The 26,639-nt window shown below is 37.2% G+C and overlaps 1 protein-coding gene across 1 annotated transcript in view; it reads left to right on the top strand.

Moving 5' to 3' along the window:
- The window catches only part of SAMD9 (sterile alpha motif domain containing 9), a 68,185-nt gene extending 50,019 nt beyond the window's left edge, over window positions 1-18,166 (top strand). Inside the window, 6 exon segments of the mRNA XM_037836670.1 lie at window positions 12,738-13,751; window positions 13,754-14,356; window positions 14,359-15,095; window positions 15,097-15,646; window positions 15,649-17,290; window positions 17,292-18,166. Of these exon segments, the coding sequence (XP_037692598.1) occupies window positions 12,738-13,751; window positions 13,754-14,356; window positions 14,359-15,095; window positions 15,097-15,646; window positions 15,649-17,290; window positions 17,292-17,499 (4,754 nt within the window). The 3' untranslated portion in view covers window positions 17,500-18,166.
- The last annotated feature ends 8,473 nt before the right edge of the window (window positions 18,167-26,639 follow it).

Below are 26,639 nucleotides of genomic sequence, written 5' to 3'. Positions count from 1 at the left end.
GGCGGTTCCTAAGTTCACAAAGCAAATATTATATCCATGATAATCTATCCATATCTCACATTATCATCACTTAGTTGTACAATCATCATCACTCTCCATTTTAAACAATTCTCATGACCCAAAACATCACGTAGCTCATCAGCCCTTAATTATTTGTCTTAGTATTTGTGTAATACTAGTATGTTGTTCCTATTAATTATAGTCCCTAGTATGCAATGTGTAGGTTTTTCCCATGTACGCTTCTGTTGTCAACTCTCTATGCCAGTGTCATACCTTAGAGGTATATCATGCAAGCACCTATCTATGTTTGTGGTGCTGATCTGTGGGAAACATACCTTTAAACAACCCTCTTCATTCCTATTCAACTTCAATACAGCTCTGATACTTATAATCCCATTAACAAACAATCATCACCCCTATCCATTACCATACCTTTGAATTCACCATCAACATATCTGAACATATTAGATTATCATTCCCCCTCACTAGCTACTGTCTATCACTAGGTCCCCAATATTCTTATAAGACATTGATTTTACATCATTCAGATATTTCATAGAATTGGTAACATAAAATATCTCTCCTTTTGTGTCTGAGTTATTTCACTCAGAATTATATCTTCAAGTTTCACCCACATTGCCATATATTTCAAGACCTTTTTGCTTCTTACTGCTGCATAGTATTCCATCAAATGTATATACCATATTTTGTTTATCCACTCGTCTGTTGAAGGACACTTGGACTGTTTCTGTCTCTTGGCAATTGTGAATAATACTGCTATGAACGTCAGTGTACAAATGTCTGTTCATGTCACTGCTTTCAAATCTTCTGGATATATGCTGAGAAGTAGAATTTCTGGATCATAGGGTAATTCAATATCTAGTTTTCTCAGAAACTGCCAACCTGCCTTCCAGAGTGGCTGTACCATAATACAGTCCCACAAGCAATGAATAAGAATTCCAATTTCTCCACATCCTCTTCAGCATTTGTACTCTCCTGTTTGTTTGATGGCAGCCATTCTTATTGGCAGCCATATCTCATTGTGGTCTTGATTTGTAATTCCCTAATAGCTAGTGAAGATGAACATTTTTTCATGGGTTTTTTTTAGCCATTTGTATTTGCTCTTCAGAGAAATATCTTTTCATATCTTTTGCCCATTTGATAATTGGGCTTTTTGTACTATTGTTGTTGAGTTGTAAGACTTCTTTATATATGCAAGATATTAGTCTCGTATCAGATACATGGTGCCCAAATGTTTTCTCCCATTGCGTTGGCTGCCTCTTCATCTTTTTGATGAATTCCTTTGAGGCAAAGAACCTTTTGATTTTGAGGAGTTCCAGTTTATCTAATTTTTCTTTCATTGCTTGTGCTTTGTGTGCAAGGTCTAAGAAGTGACCTCCTAATACAAGTCCTTGAAGATATTTCCCCACAATAACGTCTAGGAGTTTTGTGGCACTGTCTCTTACATTGAGCTCTTTGATCCACTTTGAGTTAATTTTTGTATAGGGTGTGAGGTAGGGGTCCTCTTTCATTGTTCTTATTACGGCTATCCAGTTCTTTCAGCCCCATTTATTGAAGAGACCATTCTTTCCCAGTTCTGTGGATTTGGGGCCTTATCAAAAATCAGATGACCGTATATCTGGGGGTCTATTTCCAAACTCTCAATTTGATTCCATTGATCAATATGTCTGTCTTTATGCCAATACCATGCTATTTTGACCACTGTAGCTTTATAGTAGGCTTCAAAGCCTGGAAGTGTAAGTCCTCCCACTTCGTTCTTTTTTAGGATATTTTTGGCAATTCAAGTCCCCTTTCCTTTCTAAATAAATTTGATAACTATCTTTTCCAAGTCTGCAAAGAAGGTTGTTGGAATTTGGATAGGGATTGTATTGAATCTGTAGATCAATGGATAGAATTGACATCTTAACAATATTTAGTCTTCCTATCCATAAGCATGGAATATTTTTCCACCTATTTAGATCCTTTTTTATTTCTTTTAGTAAAATTTTGTAATTTTCTGTGTAGAGGTCTTTTATGTCCTTGGTTAAGTTTACTCCTAGGTACTTGACTTTTTTAGTCGCTACTGTGAATGGAATTTTATTTTGATTGCCTCTTTGGTTAGGTCATTACTAGTATATAGGAACATTTTATTGTGAATGGAATTTTTTTTTTTTATTGCCTCTTCAGTTAGGTCATTACTAGTGTTAGGAACATTACCAACTTATGTGCATTAATCTTATATCCTGCCACTCTGCTGAATTTGTTTATTAGCTCAAGCAGCTTGTGGTGGAATTCTCAGGATTTTTTCAAATATAAGATCATATCATCTGCAAATAATGACAGTTTTACTTCTTCCTTTCCAGTTTAGATGCCATTTATATCTTTCTCTTGGCAAATTGCTCAGGCTAGAACTTCTAGCACAATGTTGAATAATAGAGTTGACAGTGGGCATCCTTGTCTCATTCCTGATCTTAGGGGGAAGGCTTTCAGCCTCTTACCATTGACTATTATGCTGGCTGTGGGTTTTTCATATATACCCTTTATCCTATTGAGGAAGTTTCCTTCAATTCCTGCCTTTAAAGTGTTTTTGTTAAAAACAGAGGTTGACTTTTGTTGAATGCTTTTTCAGCATCTATTGAGACGATCATTTGATTTTTCTCTTTTGATTTGTTAATGTGCTGTATTACATTGATTGATTTTCTTGCATGCCAGGAATGAACCCCACTTGGCCGTGGTGTATAATCCTTCTAATGTGCCTTTGGATTCTATTTGCAAGTACTTTGTTTAGGATTTTTGCATTATATTCATTAATAGACTGGCCTATAGTTCTCCTTTTTTGTAGTGTCTGTATCTGGCTTTGGTGTCAGAGTGATATTAGCTTCAGAAAGTGAATTAGGTAGTTTTTTGAAAGAATATGAGCAGGAATGGAGTCAATTCTTTTTGGAAAGTTGGGTAAAATTCCCCTGTAAAGCTATCTGGCCCTGGGTGTGTATTTGTGGGTAGAGTTTTGATGACTGATTGGATCTCTTTGCTTGTGATTGGTTTGTTGAGGTCTTCTATTTCTTCTTGGGTCAGTCTAGGTTGTTCATGTGTTTCCAGGAAATTGCCCATTTCCTCTAAATTGTCTAACTTGTTGGCATACAGTTGCTCATAGTATCCTCTTATGATTTTTTTTTTAATTTCTTCAGGATCTGTAGTAATTATCCCCTTCTCTTTTCTGATTCTGTTTATTTGGGTCTTCTCTCTTATTGACTTTGTCAGTCTAGCTAAGGGTCTGTCAATCTTGTTGATCTTAAAGAACCAACTTTTGGTTTTATTTATTCTCTCTATTGTATTTTTGTTTTCCAGCTCATTTATTTCTGCTTTAATCTTTGTTATTTCTTTTTGTCTACTTGCTTTAGGGTTAGTTGCTGATCATTCTCTAGCCTCTTCAATTGTTCAGTTAAGTCTTTAATTTTAGCTCTCTCTTGCTTTTTGATATATGCATTTAGAGCTATAAATTTCCCTCTCAGTACTGCCTTCAGTGCATCCCACAAGTTTTTGTATGTTGAGTTCTCATTTTCATTCATCTCTAGATATTTACCAATTTTTCTTGCAATTTCTTCTTTGACCCACTAGTTGTTTAGGAGTGTGTTGTTTGATCTCCAGAGATTTGTGAAAGATCTGGTTCTTTGTTGGTCGCGTTTTGATAGCTGCATTCCACTGTGGTCAGAGAATGCGCTTTGAGTAATTTCAACCTTTTAAAATTTATTAAGAGTTTTTTTGTGCCTCAGCATATGATCTATCCTGGAAAATGTTCCATGGGTACTAGAAAAGAATGTGTATCCTGGTACTTTGGGATGTAATGATCTATATATGTCTATTAAGTCTAATTCATTTATCATATTGTTTAGAGTCTCAGTTTCCTTATTGGTTCTCTGTCTAGTTGTTCTATCTATAGAAGAGAGTGGTATATTGAAGTCTCCCACTATTATTGTAGACATGTCTATTGCTCCCTTCAGTTTAGCCAATGTTTGTCTCATATGTTTTGGAGCTTCTTGATTGGGTGCATAAACATTTATAATTGCTATTTCTTCTTGATGAATTATCTCTTTCATTAATACATAGTGTCCTTCTTTATCTCTTATGGCATCTTTGCATTTAAGGTCTGTTTTGTCCAATGTTAGTATAGCTACCCCAGCTTTCTTTTGATTGCAGTTTGCATGGAATATTTTTTTCCATCCTTTCACTTTCAGTCTGTTTGTGTCACAGGGTATAAGATGAGTCTCTTATAAATAGCATATCACTGGGTCATATTTTTTAATCCATACTACCAGCCTGTATCTTTTAATTGGAGAGTTTAATCCAATCACATTCAAAGTTATTACTGTGAAGGGAGTTCTTGAACCAGTCATCTTATTGTTTGGTTTTTAGTTGTTGGATCTATTTTCCGCCCCCTCTTTCTTTTTTTCCCTTTAAATTACCCTTACTAATAACTCTTCAGTTCTGTGCTCTTCTCCAGACCTTTCTCTCCATTCTTTTTTTCTCAGCTGGTAGAGCACCCTTTAGTATATCTTGCAGGGCACATCTCTCATTAACAAATTCTCTCAGCATTTGTTTGCCTGTGAAAATTTTAAACTCTCCCTCAATTTTGAGGGAGAGCTTTGCTGGATAAAGAACTCTTGACTGGCAATTTTTCTCTTTCAGAATCTTAAATATGTCATACCACTGCCTTCTTGCCTCCATGGTGCCCACTGAGTAGTCACTACTTAATATTATCTTATTTTCCTTGTATGTGGTGAATTGCTTCTCTCTTGCTGCTTTCAGAAGTCTCTTCTTCTCTTCAGCTTTTGACAATCTAATCAGTATATGTCTCAGAGTAGATTTATTTGTATTTATTCTTTTTGGAGTTCATTGGGCATCTTTAATTTGCATATTTATGTCATTTGGAAGGGTTGGGGAGTTTTCCCCAATAATTTCTTCGAATACTCTTCCTAGCCCTTTATTCTTCTCTTTCCCTTCTGGAACACCAGTGATTCTTATATTTGTGCACTTCATGTTGTCCATCATTTCCCTGCAATCCGTTTCAAATTTTTCGATTTTTTTTCACTATTTGTTCTTTTGTGCTTTCACTTTCTATCACCCTATCTTAGAGGTCATTAATTCATTCCTCTCCTTCTTCAAATCTGGTGATATGTGTCTCAAGAATATTTTTAATTTGATCAACACTATCTTTTATTTCCATAAGATCCACCATTTTTGTACTTACTCTTGGAAATTCTTCTTTATGCTTTTTTAGGGTCTTCATGTCCTTTACCTGAGCCACAATATTGATATTTGTGTGTACTTCTTTGATTAATTGCCCCAAATTTTGTGTCTCTTCCAGCTTTTTAATTTGTTTGGCTTGTCCATATCTTCTATATCCTTCAAGTGCTTTGTAATTTTCTGCTGTCTTTGGGGCATTTGCTTATCTTGATAGGGTTATTTTGGGAAGTGCTGAATTAATTGAGCCTTTATACATAATTTGGTTTGCTGGAGTGCAGTTTCCCTAAACTACCAGTAGGTGGCACTCTTAAGTTGGTCTTCTCAGAATTTCTGCTGAGAAGAAATTCTACAGGTGGCGCTTTTGAGGCACAGCAAGCTGGAGTGCAGTTTCCCTAAACTACAAGCAGGTGGCACTCTTAAGTTGGTCTCAGAATTTCTGCTGTGTGCTGGGCAGAGTCCAGCCCAGGTTGGGAACCAATCAGTACACCAGATCTCCATGTGCTCTGGGGAATCCTGGTCCTGGGGCTGCAACATGGGCCCAGAGGAGGTAGGCACGGAGGCTGATCAAGTGTACACTGCAGGTGGGACATGGGCCCTGCCTGCCAGTTCTCTGCCTGCCCTTTGCCCGCGAGTCTCTGGGGTGTGGGAGACAGGACTAGAGCAGAGAGAAATTTCAGAGAGAAATTTATAGCAATAAGTGAATATACTATAAAAGAGGAAAAGTCTCAAATAAAATATCTAAGCTCTTACCTCAAAAACCTAGAAGAAAAGCAAAATAAACCCTAAGAAAGAAGAAGGAAGGAAATAATAAAAACAAGAGCAGAAATTAAGTTGAAAACAAAACAAAAAAGCAAACAAAAAAAAAAAAACAATAAGGAAAATAAAGAAAACAAGAGCTGCTTTTTTTGAAAATGTTAACAAAATTGATGAAACTCTAACAAGACTGACAACAAATAAAAAAGAGAAGACGCAAAAAAAAAAAAAGAGAGAGAAGATGCAATTTGCCAATGTTATGAATTTGCACAGACCCTGCAGACATCAATAGATAATAATGGAAAACTGCACAACTTTACATACATAAATTTGTCAACTCAAATGAAATGGATTAATTCCTCAAAAAACATAAACAACCACAATCAGTCAATATGAAATAAATTATTTGAATAGTCTCATAGCTTCAAAGGAAACTGAAATTTTTAATTAAAATTCCCAAAAAAGAAATCTGTTTCACTGAATTCTACCAAATGTTTAAAGCAGAAATAAGAAAATTATTACCCATTTTCTTCTGGAAAACAGAACATGAGGAATATTTCCCAATTCACTTCATGAAGCTCGTATAACTCTGATACAAAACCCAGGCAAATACAGTAAAAAAAGGTAGAAGAAAAGAAGGAAACTCTAGACTAATATCATGCATTGATATAGAAGCAAAATTCATACAATAATAACAAATAGAATTCAAGAATATGTTAAGAGAGTATAAATTATGAGCAAGTAGTGTTTAATCCATGGACACAAGGCTGGTTCAATATTGAAAAATAAATAAATGTAATCCAACATATTTACAGGCTACAAAAGAAAAATCATATGATCATATTAATGATCATTAAAAATGGTACATGACTTCCAGGAAGACGGCAGAGTAAGTGAGGTGGAATGGGTTTCTCCTATGTCAGAGTAACTAGAAAGTGACTGGAGGACACCAGGGACCACGGTTCTGGGGTGTGACCTGACATAGAGTGTCCCCCACTGTATGTGAAGGGGACACCCAACAAAAATGGAGGAGACATGGCAGCTGGAGGGACGCGGTGAGTGTGCTCCCTGTCCGAACTGCCCCACCCCACCCCGCGCCAGGCTCGCAGCAGAAAAACCGCTGCTGGGCAAGGGAGTGAGAAGCAACTCTCCACTCCTGTCCACCTACCTTGACAGTTTGCTGGGGGGTGATCCTCCACAGCCAGACAGTGGGGCCTCCCGTGAGGGAACCTGGTGCGCAGCGATTGCTCTCCCCCCATGGAAGTCCAGGGGGGATGCAACAGTGAGAAGTGGGGAGGGGAGAGGTGCCATACTGGCAATCGGGAGCCCTCCCACACCCCAGAGACTCATAGGTACAGGGCAGGCAGAGAACCCATGTCCCACCTGCAGGGTGCCCTTGATCAGCCTCCGTGCCTACCTGCTCTGAGCCCACGTTGCAGCCCCAGGACCAGGATTCCCCAGAGCACACAGAGATCTGGTGCACTGATTGGTTCCCCACCTGGTTTGGACTCTGACCACCACCAGCAGAAGTTTGGAGATTTTGATATGTTGCATTTTCATTTTCATTCATTGCAATGTTTTTTTTTAATTTCACTTGAATCTTCCTTTTGGGGGAATATATTATTTAGAAGTGTATGGTTTTGTATCTAGTAATTTTCCTCTTATCTTTTTGTTATTGACTTCTAGTCTGATTCCATTGTAGTTGATCAACACACTCTGCATGAACTCAATTCTTTTAAATTAGTTGGTGTTTGTTTTACTGTTCAGGATATGGTTTATCTTGCTACATATTCCTTGGGAAATTGAAAAGAATGTGTGCTTGGCTGTTGTTGAGTGGAGTATTTAGTAAATCTCAATTAGATCTGTTGACTATTGGTGTTATTGGGATCTTCGATATCCTTGTTAATATTCTTGCCGACTGTTCTATCAATTGCTGAGATAAAGGTGTTGAAATTTTCAGCTATAATTATGTATTTATATAAAACTGAAGAGTTCCTTAAAATTCTTCTTCACACAATTTGCAACTTTGTTGCTTGCTGCATAACTTTTAGGATTGTTATGTCTTCTTGGAGGATTGATCCTTTTATCATTATACTGCATTCCTCTCCCTCTCTGTCTCTCATAATTTTCTTTACTCTGAAGTCTACTTATCTGATATTAATATTGCCATTCCTGCATTTTAAATTACTATTTGTATGATATATCTTTATCCATCCTTTTACTTTCAATCAACCTATATCATTATATTTCAAGTGAATGTTCTGTAAACAGGATAAAATTGGGTCAAGTTTTTAATCCACTCTGCCAATCTCTAACTTTTAATTTCTGTATTTAGGCCATTTACAATAAATATAATTAATAATACATTGGGACTTAAGACTGTCATTTTATTTTTTGTTTTCTGTTTGTTCTGTTTTTCATTTCTCTGTTTTATTTTCCTGCCTTCCTGTGGTTTACTTGAAAACATTTTATAATACCATTTTTATTTATCTACAGTGTCTTTGAATGTATCACTTTGCATAGCGTTGTTAGCAGTCAATCTAGATATTACTTTATATAAATGTTATTGTCTATTGGTGTCATTTTACCAGTTTGAATGAAGTGTAGAAGCCTTACCTTCGCTTACTTTCCTTTACCTGTCCACTTACAATAATCCTAAATAATTTTCTATGTACATTTAGAACTACACCAACAGTTTGTGCTTCAATTATCAAACATAATTTAGAAAACTCAGTAGAAGAAAGTCTATTACATTTGCCCATATTTTTGCTTACCATGTTCGTTTTTCCCTCCTAATGTTTCAAGGTTCCTTCTCTTTTCATTTTCTTCCTCTAATCATTCTTTTAATTGTATGTCTTATCTTAAATTAAATGGTTAATTTAAACCATTCTAAACTTCCTTTAGCCATTATTTTAGGGTAGATCCTTTGATATCAAATTCTCTCCGTGTTCCTTCATCTGTGAATGTGTTCATTTCCACTTCATTCCTAGAGGATTTCTGGATATAAGATTCTGGGTTGACAGTTCTTTTCTTTCAGCATCTGAATAATATTATGCATTTGCTTTTGGCATCCATGGTTTCTGATGAGAAATATGCTATTATTCAAACTGTTCTCCCCTCATAGGGTAAAGATTTTTTCTTTGTCTTTAGTTTTCAGAAATCTGACTATGATGTGTCTTGTTATGGGTTTCTTTGAGTTTGTATAGGGTTTGTCCAACTTTTTGAATCTGAAATTTCTGTCTTTTTGCCAAATTTGGGGAGCTTTCAGCCACTATTTCTTCAACTATTTTTTCAACCTTTATTCTTTCTTCTCCCTTTCCAGGACTTCAATGACATGAATGTTAGATTTTTGTTATAGTCCCACAAGTCACTAAGGCTCTATTTTTTTTCAGCCTATTTTATCTCTATTGCTCAGATTTGGTAATTTCTATTTTCTATCTTCAGTTCACTGATTCTTTTCTGTGTCCCCTTTGTTCTGCTGTTGATCCCATCCACTGAATTTTTAATTTTGATACTTACAGTTTTTCTTCTATAATTTCCTTTTAGTTCTTAAGCTTCTTTTTCTTTGTTGAGTTTTTTTCTGATTTATTTGCTCATACTTTCTATTTTTGTGTCAAGCATGTCTGAAATTGTTCATTGAAGCATTTTATAGTGACTGCTTTAAAATCTTTTTCATATAATTCAACTTCTGTCATCTCAGTTTTGGAGTATTGTCAACTATTGATTGTCTTCATTCAGTTTCAGTTTCTTCTGGTTCTTGTTTATGATGAGTGATTTCCTATTGAAATTTAGACATTTTAATTATTATCCTATGAGTCTTTTGCTCTTATTTAAATCTTCCATTTCTACCTGACTTCCATGCTATCACTCTAATAGGGAATGGAGGACATTTGCTGCCTTGTTACTGCTAGGTGAGGGAATAATCCAGATTCCCCACTCAGCTTCCATTAGCACCCAAGGTGAGGAGGGCTCCTCATTACTTGTGGATGGGGATGGAGTTCAAGCTCCCCCAATAGACTTCTATTAATACTCTCACAGTTGAGAGGAGTAGGAATGCCATGTTACTGCTCCCTACATGACACCACGGTAGTGTTAGCTTAATCACAAGTGGGTGGTAGTGAAAGTCCTCATCTCAGTAGGCCTCCTCTGACACCACACTAGTGGGGAGTGGGAGGGGACCTCATTAGTGCTGGGTCACAGTAGAAGTTCAAGCTCCTCATGTGGTCTCCACTGACACCATGGAAAAGCACCTTGGTACTACCTGTCAGGGATGGAAATTCAGTTCCCTGCTCAGCTTGCTCTGACATCACCCTGGCAAGGGTTGAGAGGGAAGATTGGGGAACCTGGCATGATGGTGGCAGTGTTCTTTTCTACATTGTTTAAAGGAAGTAGAGGGTTTACTGTTTAAACATTTTCTGTCTTGCTCAGTTTCCCCTTTCCTGGTACTTTGCTTCAGTGAAAAGGCTCTCATTTGGGTTATTTTTTCTTGTACCCATTGGCATTTTCTGGTTGCTGGCTCCTTCAGCTCCAAATTTGGGATATATGAGGAAAAATAAAATCTTGGGAACTGACCACCATGTCGTTCCTTGGATCTTGAGTTTCCTAATTGGTCTGCCCCTTCTCTGCACTGTTCAGAGTCTATACATGGATAGATGTATATATAGATGTAAACAGAGATGTAGATGTATAAAATGTCAGGGTTTTTAGTTGTACTTGAGAGGAACAGGGAAAAGTATATAAATTCTAAATTCTCAGAAGCTGGACCAGCATACATTTTTTAAAGTGTCATTTTCTTCCCTGTGTATCTTTTCTCGTTATCTACCTAATCAGCCATGTCACCTCCTTCCATTTTTCAATAAGCTGACTGCTTCCGAAAAGGGTGTTATCTTTAAAGACTAGCATGCTTAAAGCCATTCACACTCCCCACTCCTCTTTCCTTTTTTTCTCTCTCTGACATTTTAAATTTGAGCTTGTTAGTATCTATAGGACAAATTACTAAAAAGAATTTCATTTAATTCTCTTTTCTTTAGAAGTCATTCATCTTCCAGGTTTCCTATTACAGTGAGATTGTAAGCGAGGTAAAATTTCCATCAATTTTGTGTATCTCTGCCTATTTTGTATTAATTTGGCTATAAAGTATGTTCCTTGTTCACTTTCTTTTCACACAGGAGTTACATAATGTAATAGTAACTTAAAACATGTTCCATGGCTCTGGCATCCCCATGTCTGGTGGGGAAGGAAAATCTTAATCCTGATTTTGTATTGGGAAGTAATATTCCTATGCATTATTTCATGGTAGTGGGCCTATATAATCTATCTGACATATTTCCCTAGGCTTATGCCCCCCGATAATTCAACTTCTCCCACAATGAATGAAGGTTGGAGTCATTGGAATAGCACACATTTGTGAACCACATTTTTGGATCATACTTAAAGATGTCTATTATTATTTGGATTTTGCTTTTTCTAACCATTAGCCATATTTTTCTAGTCCAGATTACTATTAACTTCCAGTCAGTAGCTGCCAATCTGCAGGCCAAATGTTAATACCATTTGTTATTGATAAGAAATCAGTATTATTGCATATCTGATGTCAATTATTATGTGGAAAATTACATTGTTGCAATAGTAACCTCCAAGTATACTACCCAGCAAGCTATTCCAGAAGTCATGAAACAAAATGGCTCACAGATCAAATTAAGATGCTTGAAGCACAAGCCTTACTAAATCAATTAAAACACATAACAAAAAACAGCAGGGGAGAGACAGGTTAAAATGTTTCAGATGAGCTATAAGACAGGTAGAAGGGTCTCATTACCTGAGTTATGCAACATTCATATATCTTTTCTCACCCTCTTTGCTCTATCAGAGTTCTCTGCTGATTGTGTGATTATGAAAACCAGAGCTGAGGTCAGTCCAAAGGGACTCAGCAGACAGAAGAGACCCTAGGTCAATGACATATACTTGCTCTAATCAGAGAGATGCAGGGGCAAATATGCTTGACCACAGCTGTTGCTCATCAATTAACCTGATAAACAACTCTGGATCCTATTTTATGTTTCTTAAATATGGAATCAGGATGGATGTCACTAATGGGTGAAGCAACTAATACCTCAAAATATCAAGTGCCAATTTCGTCCTTCTATCCCTTCCTGACCATGTTCAATGCTCATAGGCTCTACTTACTTTGTCTATGTCAATCATAACATGTTTCATAAACTATACTTGCTTCTATGCTTTGTTTTATATATCCTCTTTAGTGCATAGATCATTCCCTACTTAATTTCATATCCTTTGTTTCTCTTATTTTCAATAGCAGAATTGAATATTTTTAAATGACAGAGTAAACACAAGTTACAGCAAGCAACCAATAATAAGGATGAAACATCTCTGTATATATACTAACTGGTAGAGTCTACAAGATATACTTAGTGACTAAATTATACAAGGTGAAGAGAAGTGTGTATATTATGCTATCATTCTTACAAGAAAAATTGCTTATATATTTTTGTATACATTAATATATTATATTTATACTATTCGGTAATATTTCTCTGGAATAATAAAGAAGAAATTGGTAATGGTAATTTTCTCTGAGGAAGATAATTAGGGTGACGTAAATCCTTAGAACTTTTAAAATTTTTAACACATATATATATATATTGCCTATTGAAAAAATTGATTTTTTTTTAAATATACCTATAAAGATACAAAATCATTTTTTCTTTTTCTATGTACAGGTATCAAAATGGCAGAGCAACTGGACCTACCAGAAAATACAGATAACTGGACAAAAGAAGACATAAATAATTGGTTAGGAAGTCATAAGATTGACCAAAAGCACAGGGAAATCTTGACGGCCCAAGATGTGGAAGGAGCAATCTTGAAATTATTAACCAAAAAAGACCTTGTTGATATGGGCATAACACATGGGCCAGCTATCCAAATAGTACAACTACTCAAAGAATTTTGGAAAATGTCCTCTGAAGATCCTATTCAGACATCTAGGAAGAAAAAAGACAGTAAAAATGTTTCTAAAAAAAAAACTTTGATGGAAGATGAAAATGGAGATACTTCAAAGCAAAAACAAAAGGACAAAGAGAAATCAGATATTGCTACTGCCTCTACAATGAGCAAAGTTGAAAAAGATTCTAAATCACTAAGCAATAAGTTCATGGAAGATGAGACTGATGATACAAAGGAAAATCAGCCATCCACAGAACCAACATGTAGACCATACCCTTTTAATGAATTCGATGTTCCATATTGTTATAAATTGCATTCTATTCTACAGCCTGAAACAGGACCACTCAATCTCATTGCTCCAATACATGGATTCAAAGAGAAAAGAAATACAGAAGGAACCACAGAAAAGAATCTTGAGATGAAATTTAGCAATGAGGTCTTCCGATTTGCTTCAGCTTGCATGAATTCACGTACCAATGGCACCATTCATTTTGGAGTCCTGGATAAACCCCATGGCAAAATTGTAGGGACAAAACTCAATACAGCAGCACTCATTTCCCACTTCAATCTGATGACTGAAAAGTATTTTGAAGAACATCAGGTCCTACAAGCAAAGAAGTGCATTCAACAACCAAGGTTTGTGGAAGTTTTACTGCCAAATAGTACTCCATCTGACAGATTCGTTGTCGAAGTAGATGTCATTCTAAAACACTCTGTATGTAGAGATGATTATTTTCAGATTAAAATGCAAAAGTGTTCTAACAATACAACATGGGAACAAAGTCCAAATTCTCAGTCTTTGTGCGAGATGGGGCCAGGACTATGAACATTGTGAAAAATAAAACAGATTTCAAAGCATTTAAATTAGATCTGAAAACAATGGCAGAGTCTAGAAAAGAGGCAGAAGAAAAATGGGGAGTAAAAACAAATAAAAAGGAGAATGAGGGAACAAAGCTGGTTGAACTCCTCACAGGAAACACCGACTCACTAGAGAATTCATACTACAACTGGTACATTCTTGTAACAAATAAATGCCATCCAAACCAAATAAAACACTTAGATTTCCTAAAGGAAATTAAATTGTTTGCTGTGTTGGAGTTTGATCCTGAATCTGCGAGCAAGGGGGTACTCAAAACTTACAAAGAAAGCAGAGTAGCTAATCTTCACTTTCCAAGTGTATATGAAGAAGAGAAAACCACAAGTGAGAAGACTTCTCTTCTGAATCTTTACCAGCAACCCAGCTGGATCTTCTGCAATGGTAGGTCAGACCTTGACAGTGAAACATCAAGATTTAAATCCTTAGATCCAAGTTCCTGGCAAAGAGAAAGGGCTTCTGAAGTCAGAAAACTGATTTCATTTCTTACACATGAAGACATACTAGAAAGAGGGAAGTTTTGGTGTTATTTCTGTTACTCTCATCTGTGGATGACCCAAGAGACCCTCTCATTGAGACTGTCTGTGCTTTCTACCAAGATCTCAAAGGAATGGAAAATATACTTTGCGTTTGTGTAAATTCTCAGATGTGTCAGAGATGGAAAGATCTACTTGAAGTAAGATTAACAAAACAGCAAGATGAATTAACAAATCAATGTATTTCTGCCTTAAGTCTTGAAGAGATAAATGGCACTATTCTTAAACTAAAATCTGTAACTCGGTCTTTAAAGAGATTTTTGCCATCTACTGGTTCTTCTGCTGTTCTTCTGAAAAAGGAAGAAACCATGACTGCCCTAGAAATTCTCTGTGAAAACAAATGTGAGGGTACACTCTTAGAGAAGGATAAAAATAAATTACTTAAATTCGTGGCATCAAAAGAGGCAAACTTCTATCGAGGTGGTAAGGTATCATGGTGGAACTTCTACTTTTCTTCTGCAAACTATTCGACATCTTTTATCAAAAGGGATAAATATGAAAAACTTGAAAGAATGATTCAAAACTGGGCAGATTCTTCTAAACCAATATGTGCCAAAATTATTCATCTGTTTCATCATCCAGGCTGTGGGGGAACTACCTTGGCTATGCACATTCTCTGGGAACTAAGGAAGAAATTCAGATGTGCTGTGCTGAAAAACAAAACAGTGGATTTTGCTGAAATTGGAGAACAGGTGACCAATTTAATCACCTATGGGAACAATCAATCATCAGGAATACTTACCTGTACTGCTCCTTGTAGACGATTTTGAAGAACAAGACAATGTCCATCTTCTGAAGACCTCTATTGAAAAAGCTGTAGAAAAAAAGCATATTCGATATGAGAAACCTCTAGTGATCATCCTAAATTGCATGAGATCACAGAATCCTGAAAAAAGTGCAAAGGACACAGACAGTATTGCCCTAATACACCAACTCTCTCTCCAAGAACAGAGAGCTTTTGAGCGTAAGTTGGAAGAAATTAAAGAAAAGTGTGAAAACTTCAAAGATTTTTATTCCTTCATGATCATGAAAACCAATTTTAACAAAAAGTACATAGAAAATGTGGTCAGGAATATCCTGAAGTAGAATATTTCCACCAAGGAAGCGAAGCTCTTTTCTTTTCTAGCCCTTCTTAATTCATATGTGCCCGATACCACTATTTCCTTATCACACTGTGAAAACTTCTTGGGGATTGCAAACAAAAGGGCTAACTGGGGAAAAGAAAGCTTTGAAGGTAGGATGGGCACCTACTCTACAATTCTGATAAAAACAGAGGGGGGGAATGTAGGAAATACAGTGGGATACGCATTATTCACCCTTTGATTGCAATTCAATCATTGGAAGAATTGAAGACAAGCTACCACTTGAAAAAAAGTCAAATTATGCTGGATATGCTAAAAGAAAATTTGTTCTATGATCCTAGTATAGCAAGAGGCAAATTTTCCCAAGATATGCAAACACTGTTGCTTACAAGACAACGCAATGAACACGAAGGTGAGACAGGAAATTGGTTTTCCCCATTCACTGAAGCATTACATGAAGAAGAAGGGAATGCAGCAGTTAACAATGTGTTGCTTGAAGGCAGCAGTAGATTCAACTCAAATGCATTCATTTGCCAAGCCTTGGCAAGACACTTCTACATTAAGGAGAAGGACTTTAACAATGCTCTGCATTGGGCAAATCAAGCAAAAAAGATAGAACCTAACAATTCTTATATCTCAGATACACTGGGTCAAGTCTACAAAAGTAAAATAAGATGGTGGGTAGAGTATAATGGAAAAACCAGTAACATTTCAGTTGATGATCTAACTGATCTTTTGGATTTGGCAGTACATGCCTCAAATGCACTCAAAGAATCTCAACAGCAAAGTGAAAATAGGCTGCATGAAGTATGGGAAAGCCTGTGTCAGAAGTCAAAAAGGAGGTATGAGATATGCAATACAGCTGGTTATCAAGGGGAGATAGAAGTTGACCTCTACACAATCCAGAGTCTCCAGCTTATTCCTTTTTTTGACAACAAAAATGAACTGTCTAAAAGAAACATGGTCAATTTTCTATCAGGAAGTAGTGCTATTCTTGGGGATCCAGACGATGAATTTAAATTAGTCCTCAAAAATTTTATTCCTTATCTAACTAATTTGCAACACTCTTTGAAAAAGTCTTTTGATTTTTTTCATGATTATTTTGTCCTTCTAAAACCCAGGAACAACAATAGGCTAAATGAAGAGGCCAAAATTCAGAGAAAAGTGGATGTATGTTTTAAGAAATATGAAGATATATTTGGTCTTGTAGAGGAATCACAAAACAAAGATCTCAGATCAAAGCTCACTTTGCCACTTCAAGTAGAGAGGTGTTGGAGGAGCCTAGAAGCTTTAAAAGCAGACAAGTTTTCTGGGCTCTTGGAATATCTTATCAAAAGTCCAAAAGTTGCTATAACAACCATGGAAGATATAGTGAACAAATATACTTTTCTCTTTGAACAATGCACTGAGAGAATCCAGCCAAAGGAAAAGCAAAATTTCATTCTGGCCAACATCATTCTCTACTGTATTAAATCTACCTCCAAATTATTGAAACCAAGTAAAACACTGAAAGATCAACTTAGGAAAGTCCTGCAACCTATAGGACTGACTTACTGCTTTTCAGAACCCTATTTCCTAGCTTCTCTTTTATTCTGGCCAGAAAACCAACAACTAGATGAAGATTCCAAACAAATGGAAAAATATGCTCACTCACTGGAAAATTCTTTCAGGGGGCAATATAAACATATGTATCTCTCCAAGCAACCAATTGCGTATTTCTTTCTTGGAAAAGGTAAAGATATGAACAGGCTTATTCACAGAGGAAAAATTAATCAGTGCTTACCAAAGATACCTGACATTAATTCCCTCTGGCAGACTGGAGAGGTATGGAAAGAGAGAAGTTCAAGAACTTTTACTTCGTTTAAAAGGCCGAGCTGAAAATAATCGCTTATACATAGAATATGGACTCCGTGAAAAAATCACAATACCCATCACACCTGCTTTCTTTGGTCAACTTAGAAGTGGCAAAAGTATAGAAAAAGTGTCTTTTTACCTGGGATTTTCCACTGGAGGTCCACTTGCTTATGATATTGAGATTATTTAAAAGCCTCATCTTCTCCCTCCAGAAATGTGATCTCAGTACCATCTTGGACATTTTTTTAGATCCAAGAAATATACATTAAATTGGCAAATTTCTAGAGACAGTCCCTATCCATACAATAGTTTAAGCCCTGCACATACAATAGTTTAAGCTCGTTATGAGTTCTACAGAGACTACGTTAATGGATGAAGGAGTGAGATTTGTGGAAAATAGCAAAGCTCTCCCTTAGTTTGGGTCAGCTAAAAGAATTTATTAGGCAATCAGGGAAATTTGAACTCAGACTGGTATCTGATTATATTAAGGTGTTATTCTTGATTTTTTAGGTGAGATAATGATATTATGTTTTAAAGAGTTCTTATCTTTTAGAGATACACACTAAAGTATTTGTGAATAAATAATATGATCTAGGTCTGCTGCAAGGTAATCCAGGGCTGGGGTATGGGGGTGGTAAAAGGAGAGAAGAGAAGCACTATAGCTGCAACCAGATTGAATACGAGTTAATAGTAATTGTTGAGACTGGGTGATGGCTACATGAAGGTTTGTTATACTATTCTCTGACTGCTTTTGACTTTGCTTTTGAACATTTTCTGTAATAAAATGTTTGCAAAACAAAAACAAACCAAAAAAGCAAATTATTTTTATCTTCACAATCCCATTAGAATTTTTTTCTTTGAGGGAAGTTTTTCCCTTGCTCTTGCCTGAAATTTCAACTCCATATCTCATCATCTCACTTTTGTTGGAAGGAAGGAAGGAAGGAAGAAGGAAGGGAGGGAGGGTGGCAGGGAGGGAAGAAAGGAAGGAAGGAAAGAAGCAAGGAAGGAAGGAAAAAGGAAAGAAGGAAGGAAGGAGGGAAGGAAGGAAATCCTCTAGTCAAACACAGTCTCAATTTAGAATTAGAATGTCCAGTCACATTGTTCTCTGGGTCCAGTTCCCATTCAGCCCAAGTTTTCTAGCAGTTCACTCTACACACAACTGTCTATGTTTGGGTTCTCTTGCCCTTCCACGTGACTACCTGAACGAAAATAAACCAAGTTAGGGAAGTGCTCTCTCGTCCATGACTTACCTTGGGACCGTAGGAAACACTCATGGATGTTTGCTTTAACATTGGTAGGGAGTGCAGCTAATTTGCAGTCTATGGAACGACATGCCACTAAAATAGGGGGACACAGGTTAAGCTATCTGAGAAAGTGAACCCCTTGAAGACCTCTTTAGTCTCAAGATGAGTTCCGGTGGGAGTTGGTGAGAAATTTCTGCAAAAGAACCTCCTCATAAACTCTCTCTTCCACAATGCCAGCAGTGAGCAAAATGTAGCCTGTAGGCCAAACCTAGCCTACTGCCTGTCATTATAGAGTTTTATTGGAACTCTGCCACACTCATTTAAGTATTGTCTGTAGCTTCTTTTTGCTACAAAAAAAAAAAAAAAAAAAAAAAAAAAAGAGTTGAGTAGTTGCAACAGAAACCATATGGCCTGCAAAGCATAAATCTGGCCCTTTACAGAAAAAGTTTTCTGATCCCTGTTCTATGCTGTCAACCTCTTTATGTCTTTATTGCAGGTCAGTTGTCTAACTGGTTCTTGGACACCTACTTTGAAAAACTGTTATAGGTATATCACCTCATTTTGGTACCTGATAGCTATCATTTTAGAGCCAAAGTTAAAACTTAACATCCTTTTACATACAAACTCCCTTTTCACATTATAATAATTCAGACCCACTATTCCAAGGACTAACAGAATAGTAAACTTGTGAGTTTTTTCTTTGGCAAATATAAAAGTCTGTATTACGCTGGATATTTGACAAGCACATTGATCTATCATGATTCTCTTTACATTTTGGCTTTATATTTTCATTAGGTCCATGGAATTTGGACTTAAAAAATAGAAATCTGAAGTAAGATTTTAGTATTAATATGGAAATGACAGAAGGATTTACTCTTCAATAGGCCAGCAGTTCCCAATTGAGTCATAACGGAAACCCCCAAGAAGTCTTTCCAACTAGTATAAACTATCCCCCAATTCAGAGATACCCAAAGATGAGAGGGCATTAGAAGATTTATTAACTGTCCCCTTGAAAACCACTGACTAGGTATAATACAACATATTTTCCCAACTCAGTATTCAAAATGAAAAGGTTTATCAATACTCCCAAAACAGACGATGGCCCAAACAAATGAGTTTTGGAAACTGTAGTATACTCAGTGCTGGTTTTGGCTGTTCATGATGTGGATTAGCAAAAAAACAAACAAACAAAACTCCCAGAAAGTAACACTAAAGGGAAGACCATTTATTAAAAAGACTAACTTACTTCTCTAAAAGCAATTATTTCATTCCCTCACTTATTTTTTAAATTCAGTTTTTTTGAGCTATATTCACATATCATACAATCATCCGTGGTATACAATCAACTATTCACAGCACCATCATATAGTTGTGCATTCATCGCCCGAATCTATTTTTTTTAACATTTTTCTTATACCAAAAAAAGTAAAAATAAGAATAAAAAATAAAAGTAAAAAAGAAAATCCAAATCATCTCCCTTACCCTATTTTTCATTTAGTTTTGTGTCCTCATTTTTCTACTCATCCACCCATACACTGGATAAAGGGAGTGTGATCCATAAGGCTTTCACAATCACATAGTCACCCCTTGTAAGCTACATTGCTATACAATCATCTTCAAGAGTCAAGGCTACTGGGTTGCAGGTTGATAGTTTCAGGTATTTACTTCTAGCTTTTCCAATACCTTAAAACCTAAAAAGGGTTATCTATATAGTGCATAAGAGTGCCCATCAGAGTGCCCTCTTGACTTCATTTGGAATCTCTCAGGCGCTGAAACTTTGTTTCATTTCGCATCCCCCTTTTGGTCAAGAAGATGTTCTCAATCCCACGATGTCGGGTACAGATTCATCCTTGGTAGTCATATCCTGCATTTGCCAGGGAGATTTACACCCCTGGGAGTCAGGTCCCACGTAGGGGGGAAGGCAGTGAGTTCACCTGCTGAGTTGGGTTAGCTAGAGAGAGAGAGGGCCCCATCTGAGCAACAAAGAGGTACTCAGGGGGAGACTCTTAGGCACAATTATAAGCAGGTTTAGCATCTCCTTTGCAGTAACAAGTTCCGTAAAGGCCAGCCAAGATAGAGGGCTCAGTATATCAAACTGCCACCCTCATTTATTTTTATGTCCCTTGGTCCTCCAAAGTTCTCCCTGCAGTGCAACATGGAATGTGCTAGAAAATAGTTCATATGCACTCAAATATTTGAAGTTCTTCACCTTCCTTATTGTCAAAAAGTCCATCTTCAATTAAAATAAGTGGACTACTATTATCTGTTCTTTTTGTATTCTTAAAACTTAAACGTATGTGTGCACCATCATCATAATACTGTGGTCCAGTTTCAAATTCTGTAGCAGTCCTTATAGCCTCAGAGTGCTACATCAACACTGAAAACTTTCCAAGTAAGTCAAAAAGTACATTTCTTTTTATTAGTGGAAGGAGGAAATTGTTCTGATTGAAACACCCTTTAATGAAATGCTATCATCATCTCTTTCTAATTGCAGTAAAAATATATTTAAGTCCATATTTTAGCAATTCTATTAAGATGATGTTCTACAAGTAAAAGTCCTGGCTGGAAACAGATGGCACATCTGAAATTGGTAATTTGAGAGAATTTAATAAAGGAACAATATACCAAAGTTTAGGTAGGCTGTAAGGAAACCTCACAGATTAATGCAGTAACCTAGACTTGCTTGTAATGTCAGGGAGCCCCTACTGTTCCTAAGCTTGAGAAGAAAAGGGAAAGGCCTGTTAACAGAACATTACAGAGAAAGGGGTGGGGAGTGGGGGTGGGGGGAGGCTGTATGAAGTGGAGTGCCTAAAAGGAGCTCTTTCCTCCCTCAAATCTCCTACCTGTCCTCCCAATTGGTCCAAATCCAACCAGAAGCCAGAGGGCAAGGGAATCCACTAATATAGTTCATACAAATCAGCAGGGTACAAAAGAAAGGAGAGGGACTCTAGAGGAGCAAACAAGATATCCAGTACGATAGCCATGAGACTCTAATTCCTAAAATATTTCCAACACTAAGTTTTGAATTTAAATGTCATTGACACATGACCTTAAAAAAAGGAAAAGATAACACCTTAACCCAGTCCTGGTCTTCACCAATTTACCTAATCCTTTTCTTGCTTTCCAATAATGAGATTGAAGGGCCTTCAAAATAGAATTACTTAATAGTACATGTTTGGGACTTGATTTAATTATTTGTTTTAAACTATAATTCCCAATACTTACCTGTTTCCAATACTTAAACTTTTATATATGTTTCAGAAGAGCTTTAAGCTTTACTGAGGAGTTTTACTTTTCAACCATCCTTTGCACTAAACAGCAGGTTTACAAACGAATAATGTATGTTAACTCACAGAGGTGGGACAGTGAAGAGAGAAGTTCTAGCTCTTATATCTCAACTGCTTTTGTTTGCATTAATGCTTTTGGTTAATTTTTGTATTTTTTGGTTTATGTTTATAGGTTATGTTCCTCATTCCCTTGGGGATGCTATAACAGGCTAAAACTATATCTTCCTTCCCTTTTCACCAGAAAAATAGAAAACCTCTGTTAGTCTAGGTCCTCCAAGAAGCAGATGCCAAGAAAGGATAAAGTGTGCAAATATTTTATTAGGGGGAAGCCTATGATAGGGAAACTGGTAAGGCTAAGAGAGTCATCAAACTGTGAGGCAGGTCTGGCCCCAAGTGATGGAGAGAAGAAAGTAGAGTTGGGTAGAAGCATCCTTGACTACTGTTCAATCTAAGGAAAGTACAGCAAATCCATCAGACAGTCCTTGAACCAAGTCAGCCACCAGAGGAGTCCATGCCTCTCAGAAATGGGCTTCCCTTATGAACCCTGTTGTGATTAGTGATTGGCTGGGAGAAGCCTGTGAGAAGTGTGGCCTTGGTGCAAATATCCAGCAGCTAGGACTCTTAGTCAATTAAGCTGGAGTAGAGAGCTGAGAAATTTGTTCCTATGGCCATGATAAACACCAAACACAAAGAAAACAAAATTAAGACCATTCAAGTTTAAGGTCAAGATTGATCACATTTACTAAAGTAAGAAAATCTGATTTCTGAACATCTATGCCAATAGATGTATTGTTTCTATAAATGTCACTGGAGAAAGCTCTAAATGAGTGAGGGTTTAAAATAAATTATCATTGGGGAGGAGCTAAGATGGTGGCATAGAGAGGTGTGGAATTTAGTTAGTCTCCAGAAACAACTAATAAACAGCCAGGAACAACTAGTAAATAATCTGGAACAACTGCTGGGGAACAACCATGACTGTCCATACATCGTACACCAACCTGGATTGGGTGGAAAGGCTGAGATCACAGCATAAAATCTGTAAATAAAAACAGCAGAAATGTGCCAGGAGCCCCCTCCCCCCACAGCAGTCTGAGCTGCAGGACCTTGCTGTGGGAGAAACCAGCATTCCCAGAGCCAGCGAATATAGCTCAGCTCTGCTCCAACTGGGGTTTTAATTAACAAATATAGACTGCTGAATACAAGCTACAAACATAAACAAGCAGCAAAGTATCCTGAGGTTGCTCCCAGTGGAGAGGAGGTAGGGCTGATGGAGAGGAAAAAAAATAATTAAAAAAAGAAAAAAAATGCAGAGACTTTTAGAGACTGACCTTAAAGAGCCAGAAAACACCTGTGCCCCGGAAGGGGGAGACCAGAAGACCAGGTGCTCTATCTGACCAACAGGCAAAATTGGGGGGCCATGGACTGGCTCTGAAGGGGGGCTTTCTTTCTTTTTTTCTCTCTCTCAACTTGAGGGGCTCAGTGGAGCCTCAGCCATTTTCAGTTCACAGTGCTCTGACCCAGAAGGGGCGGAGATGACAGAGTCAAAGAGATAAAGAAACTATTGAAATGCAGAAGATGGCTCCCTAGGGGGTGTATCTTCCCTAAGAGGAAGAAGGTGGGACCTAGCTCAAGGGCCTTCCCTCCCCTCAGAACTCAGACCCCCAGGCCTGGGGAAAAAACAGTCAAAACAGAAACAACCTAAGTTAAGAATTAAAGGGGTCATACCTCTTTACACCAGTCAGGAGCGACAGGCTGACAGGCTCCACCTGCTGGGCAGGCTAGGAAAAGCATAGTGGCTAGAGACCTCACAGGAAAGCCTGTCAATTTCTAAGACACACCCTCAGGGAGACTTGAAACTCAATATAATCCCATTCTGAGACCTGAACCCCTTCTGGTCTGGGAAAATCTGATTAGAGTAACTGGGGAAGCCAGATGCCTAAACAACAGAAGACTACAAACTACTCTGGGAAGGGCAGAGATTTGGCTCAGTCAAAGGAACAAACTTACCCCTAAATCAAGACAAAGTTGAAATATTGTTTTACTTTAATGAAACAGTCAATTAAAGATTTTCTAAGAAATATGCTAAATCAAATCAAAAACCAAATCAACGAGTTCAGGGAAGATATGGCAAAAGAGATAAAGGATATAAAGAAAACACTGGGCAAATATAAGGTAGAAATTGAAAGTCTGCAAAATCTAGTGGCAGAATCTTTGGAAATGAAAGGCACAACACAAGAGATGAAAAACACAATAGAGACATACAACAGCAGAGTTCAAGAGGCAGAAGGAAACACTCAGGAACTGGAGAACAAGATACCTGAAATTCTACACACAAAAGAACAGATAGGGAAAAGAATGGAAAAATATGAGTAACTCTCAGGGAATTGAAAGACAACATGAAGAGCATGAATGTATGTGTCATGAGTGTCCCAGAGGAGAAGAGAAGGGAAAAGGGGCAGAAGTAATAAAAAAGGAAATAATCAATGGAAATTTCCCATCTCTTATGAAAGACATAAAATTACAGATCCAAGAAGCACAGCATACCCAAAACAGAATAGATCTGAATAGACTTATGCCAAGACACTTAATAATCAGATTATCAAACATCAAAGACAAAGAGAGAATCCTGAAAGAAGCAAGAGAAAAGCAATCTATCACACGCAAAGGAATATTGATATGTCTATGTGCAGATTTCTCAGCAGAAACCATGGAGACAAGAAGGGGGTGGTGTGATATATTTAAGATACTGAAAGAGAAAAACTGCCAACCAAGAGTCCTTCATCTGGCAAAACTGTCCTTCAAATATGAGGGAGAGCTTAAAATATTCTCTGACAAACAGACAATGAGAGAGTTTGTGAACAAGATACCTGCTCTACAGGAAATACTAAATGGAACCTACAGACAGATAGGAAAATAGGAGTGAGAGGTTTGGAACACAATTTTGGGTGATGGTAGCACAACAATGAAAGTACACTGAACAAAGATGACTGTGAGTATGGTTGATATAGGAAGGTTAGGAGCATGTGGGACACCCAGAAGGAAAGAGGAAACATAAAGACTGAGACTGTATAACACAGTGAAACCTAGAGTGCTCAATGATTGTGGTAAAATGTACAAATAAGTTTTTACATGAGGGAGAACAAATGAATGTCAACCTTGCAAGGTGTTAACAATGGGGTGGTGTGCCGGTTTGAATGTATTGTGTCCCCCAAATGCCATTATCTTTGTGGTCTTGTGGGACAGACGTTTTGGTGCTGGTTAGATTTGCTTGGAATGTGCCCCACCCAGCTGTGGGTGGTAACTTCGGTGGGATACTCCTATGGAGGTGTGACCCCACCCATTCAGGGTGGGCCTTGATCAGTGGAGCAATATAAAACATGCTGACTCAAAGAGACTGAATGGAGTGCAGCTGTGAGTGACATTTTGAAGAAGAGCAAGCTTGCTAGAGAAGAATGTCCTGGGAGAAAGCCATTTTGAAACCAGAACTTTGGAGCAGATGCCAACCACGTGCTTTCCCAGCTAACAGAAGTTTTCCGGACGCCATTGGCCATCCTCCAGTGAAGGTACCCGATTACTGATGTGTTACCTTGGACACTTTATGGCCTTAAGACTGTAACTGTGTAGCTAAATAAACCCCCTTTTTATAAAAGCCACTCCATCTCTGGTGTTTTGCATTCTGCAGCATTAGCAAACTAGGACAGGTGGTATCGGGGAAAAAACACAATCAATGCAAACTAGAGACTATAGTTAACAGAAACATTGTACTATGCTTCCTTCAATGTAACAAAGGCAATATACCAAAGCTAAATGCATATAAGAGGGAGGCATAAGGGAGGGGTATGGGACTCCTGGCATTGGTGATGTTGTCTGACTCTTTATTCTACTTTAGTTTAATTCTATCTTTCCTTTTGTTGCTTCCTAGCTGTAATTTTTTTTCTTGTTTTTTTTCTCTTTCTTTTTTCTTTTTCTTTTGTCTACCTTCTTTGACTCTTTCTCCTCCTTTGTGGAAGAAATGTAGATGTCCTCATATAGATAGTGGTGATGGTGGTGAATGCATAAATACATGACTATACAGTAAACCATTGTTTACTAAGGATGGAATGTATGGTGGGTGAACAAAACTGTCTTAAAAAACAAAAACAAAAACAAAAAATGGGATGATGAGGAAACCTTAAGGGCACTATATTGAGTGAAATAAGTCAGACACAAAAGGACAAATATTGCATGGTCTCAATGATATGAACTAATTATAATATGTAAACTCATAGACATGAAATATAAGTCACCAGGATATAGAATAAGGCTAAAGAATGGGGAGCAGTTGCATATTATGAACAGAATGTTTAACTAGGTTGAACTTGAGTGTTTGGAAATGGACAGAGGTGACAGTAGCATGTTACTGTAAGAATAACTAACAGTGCTGAATGGTGTGTGAATGTGGTGGAAAGGGGAAGTTTAGAGTCACATACGTCACCAGAAGGAAAGCTGGAGGTTAAAAGATGGGAATGTATAAAACAGTGAATCTTGTAGTGAACAATGTCCATGATTAACTGTACAAATATTAGAAATCTCTTTCATGAACTAGACCAAATGTATGACACTATAACTAGAAGTTAATAATAGAGGCGTATATAGGGGAAAAATAAACTTATTGCAAATTATGTACTACAGTTAGTAGTACTTTAACATTCTTTCATCAACAGTAACAAACATACTAAACCAATACCATGAGTCAATAATGGAGGAGGTGGGGTTAGGGGTACGGGAGGATTTGAGTTTTCTTTATTGTTTTTATTTCT

Source organism: Choloepus didactylus, chromosome 5 (assembly GCF_015220235.1).
Source record: "Choloepus didactylus isolate mChoDid1 chromosome 5, mChoDid1.pri, whole genome shotgun sequence".
Classification (NCBI taxonomy): Eukaryota; Metazoa; Chordata; class Mammalia; order Pilosa; family Megalonychidae; genus Choloepus; species Choloepus didactylus.
This window is presented reverse-complemented; position numbering and strand designations above follow the sequence as displayed.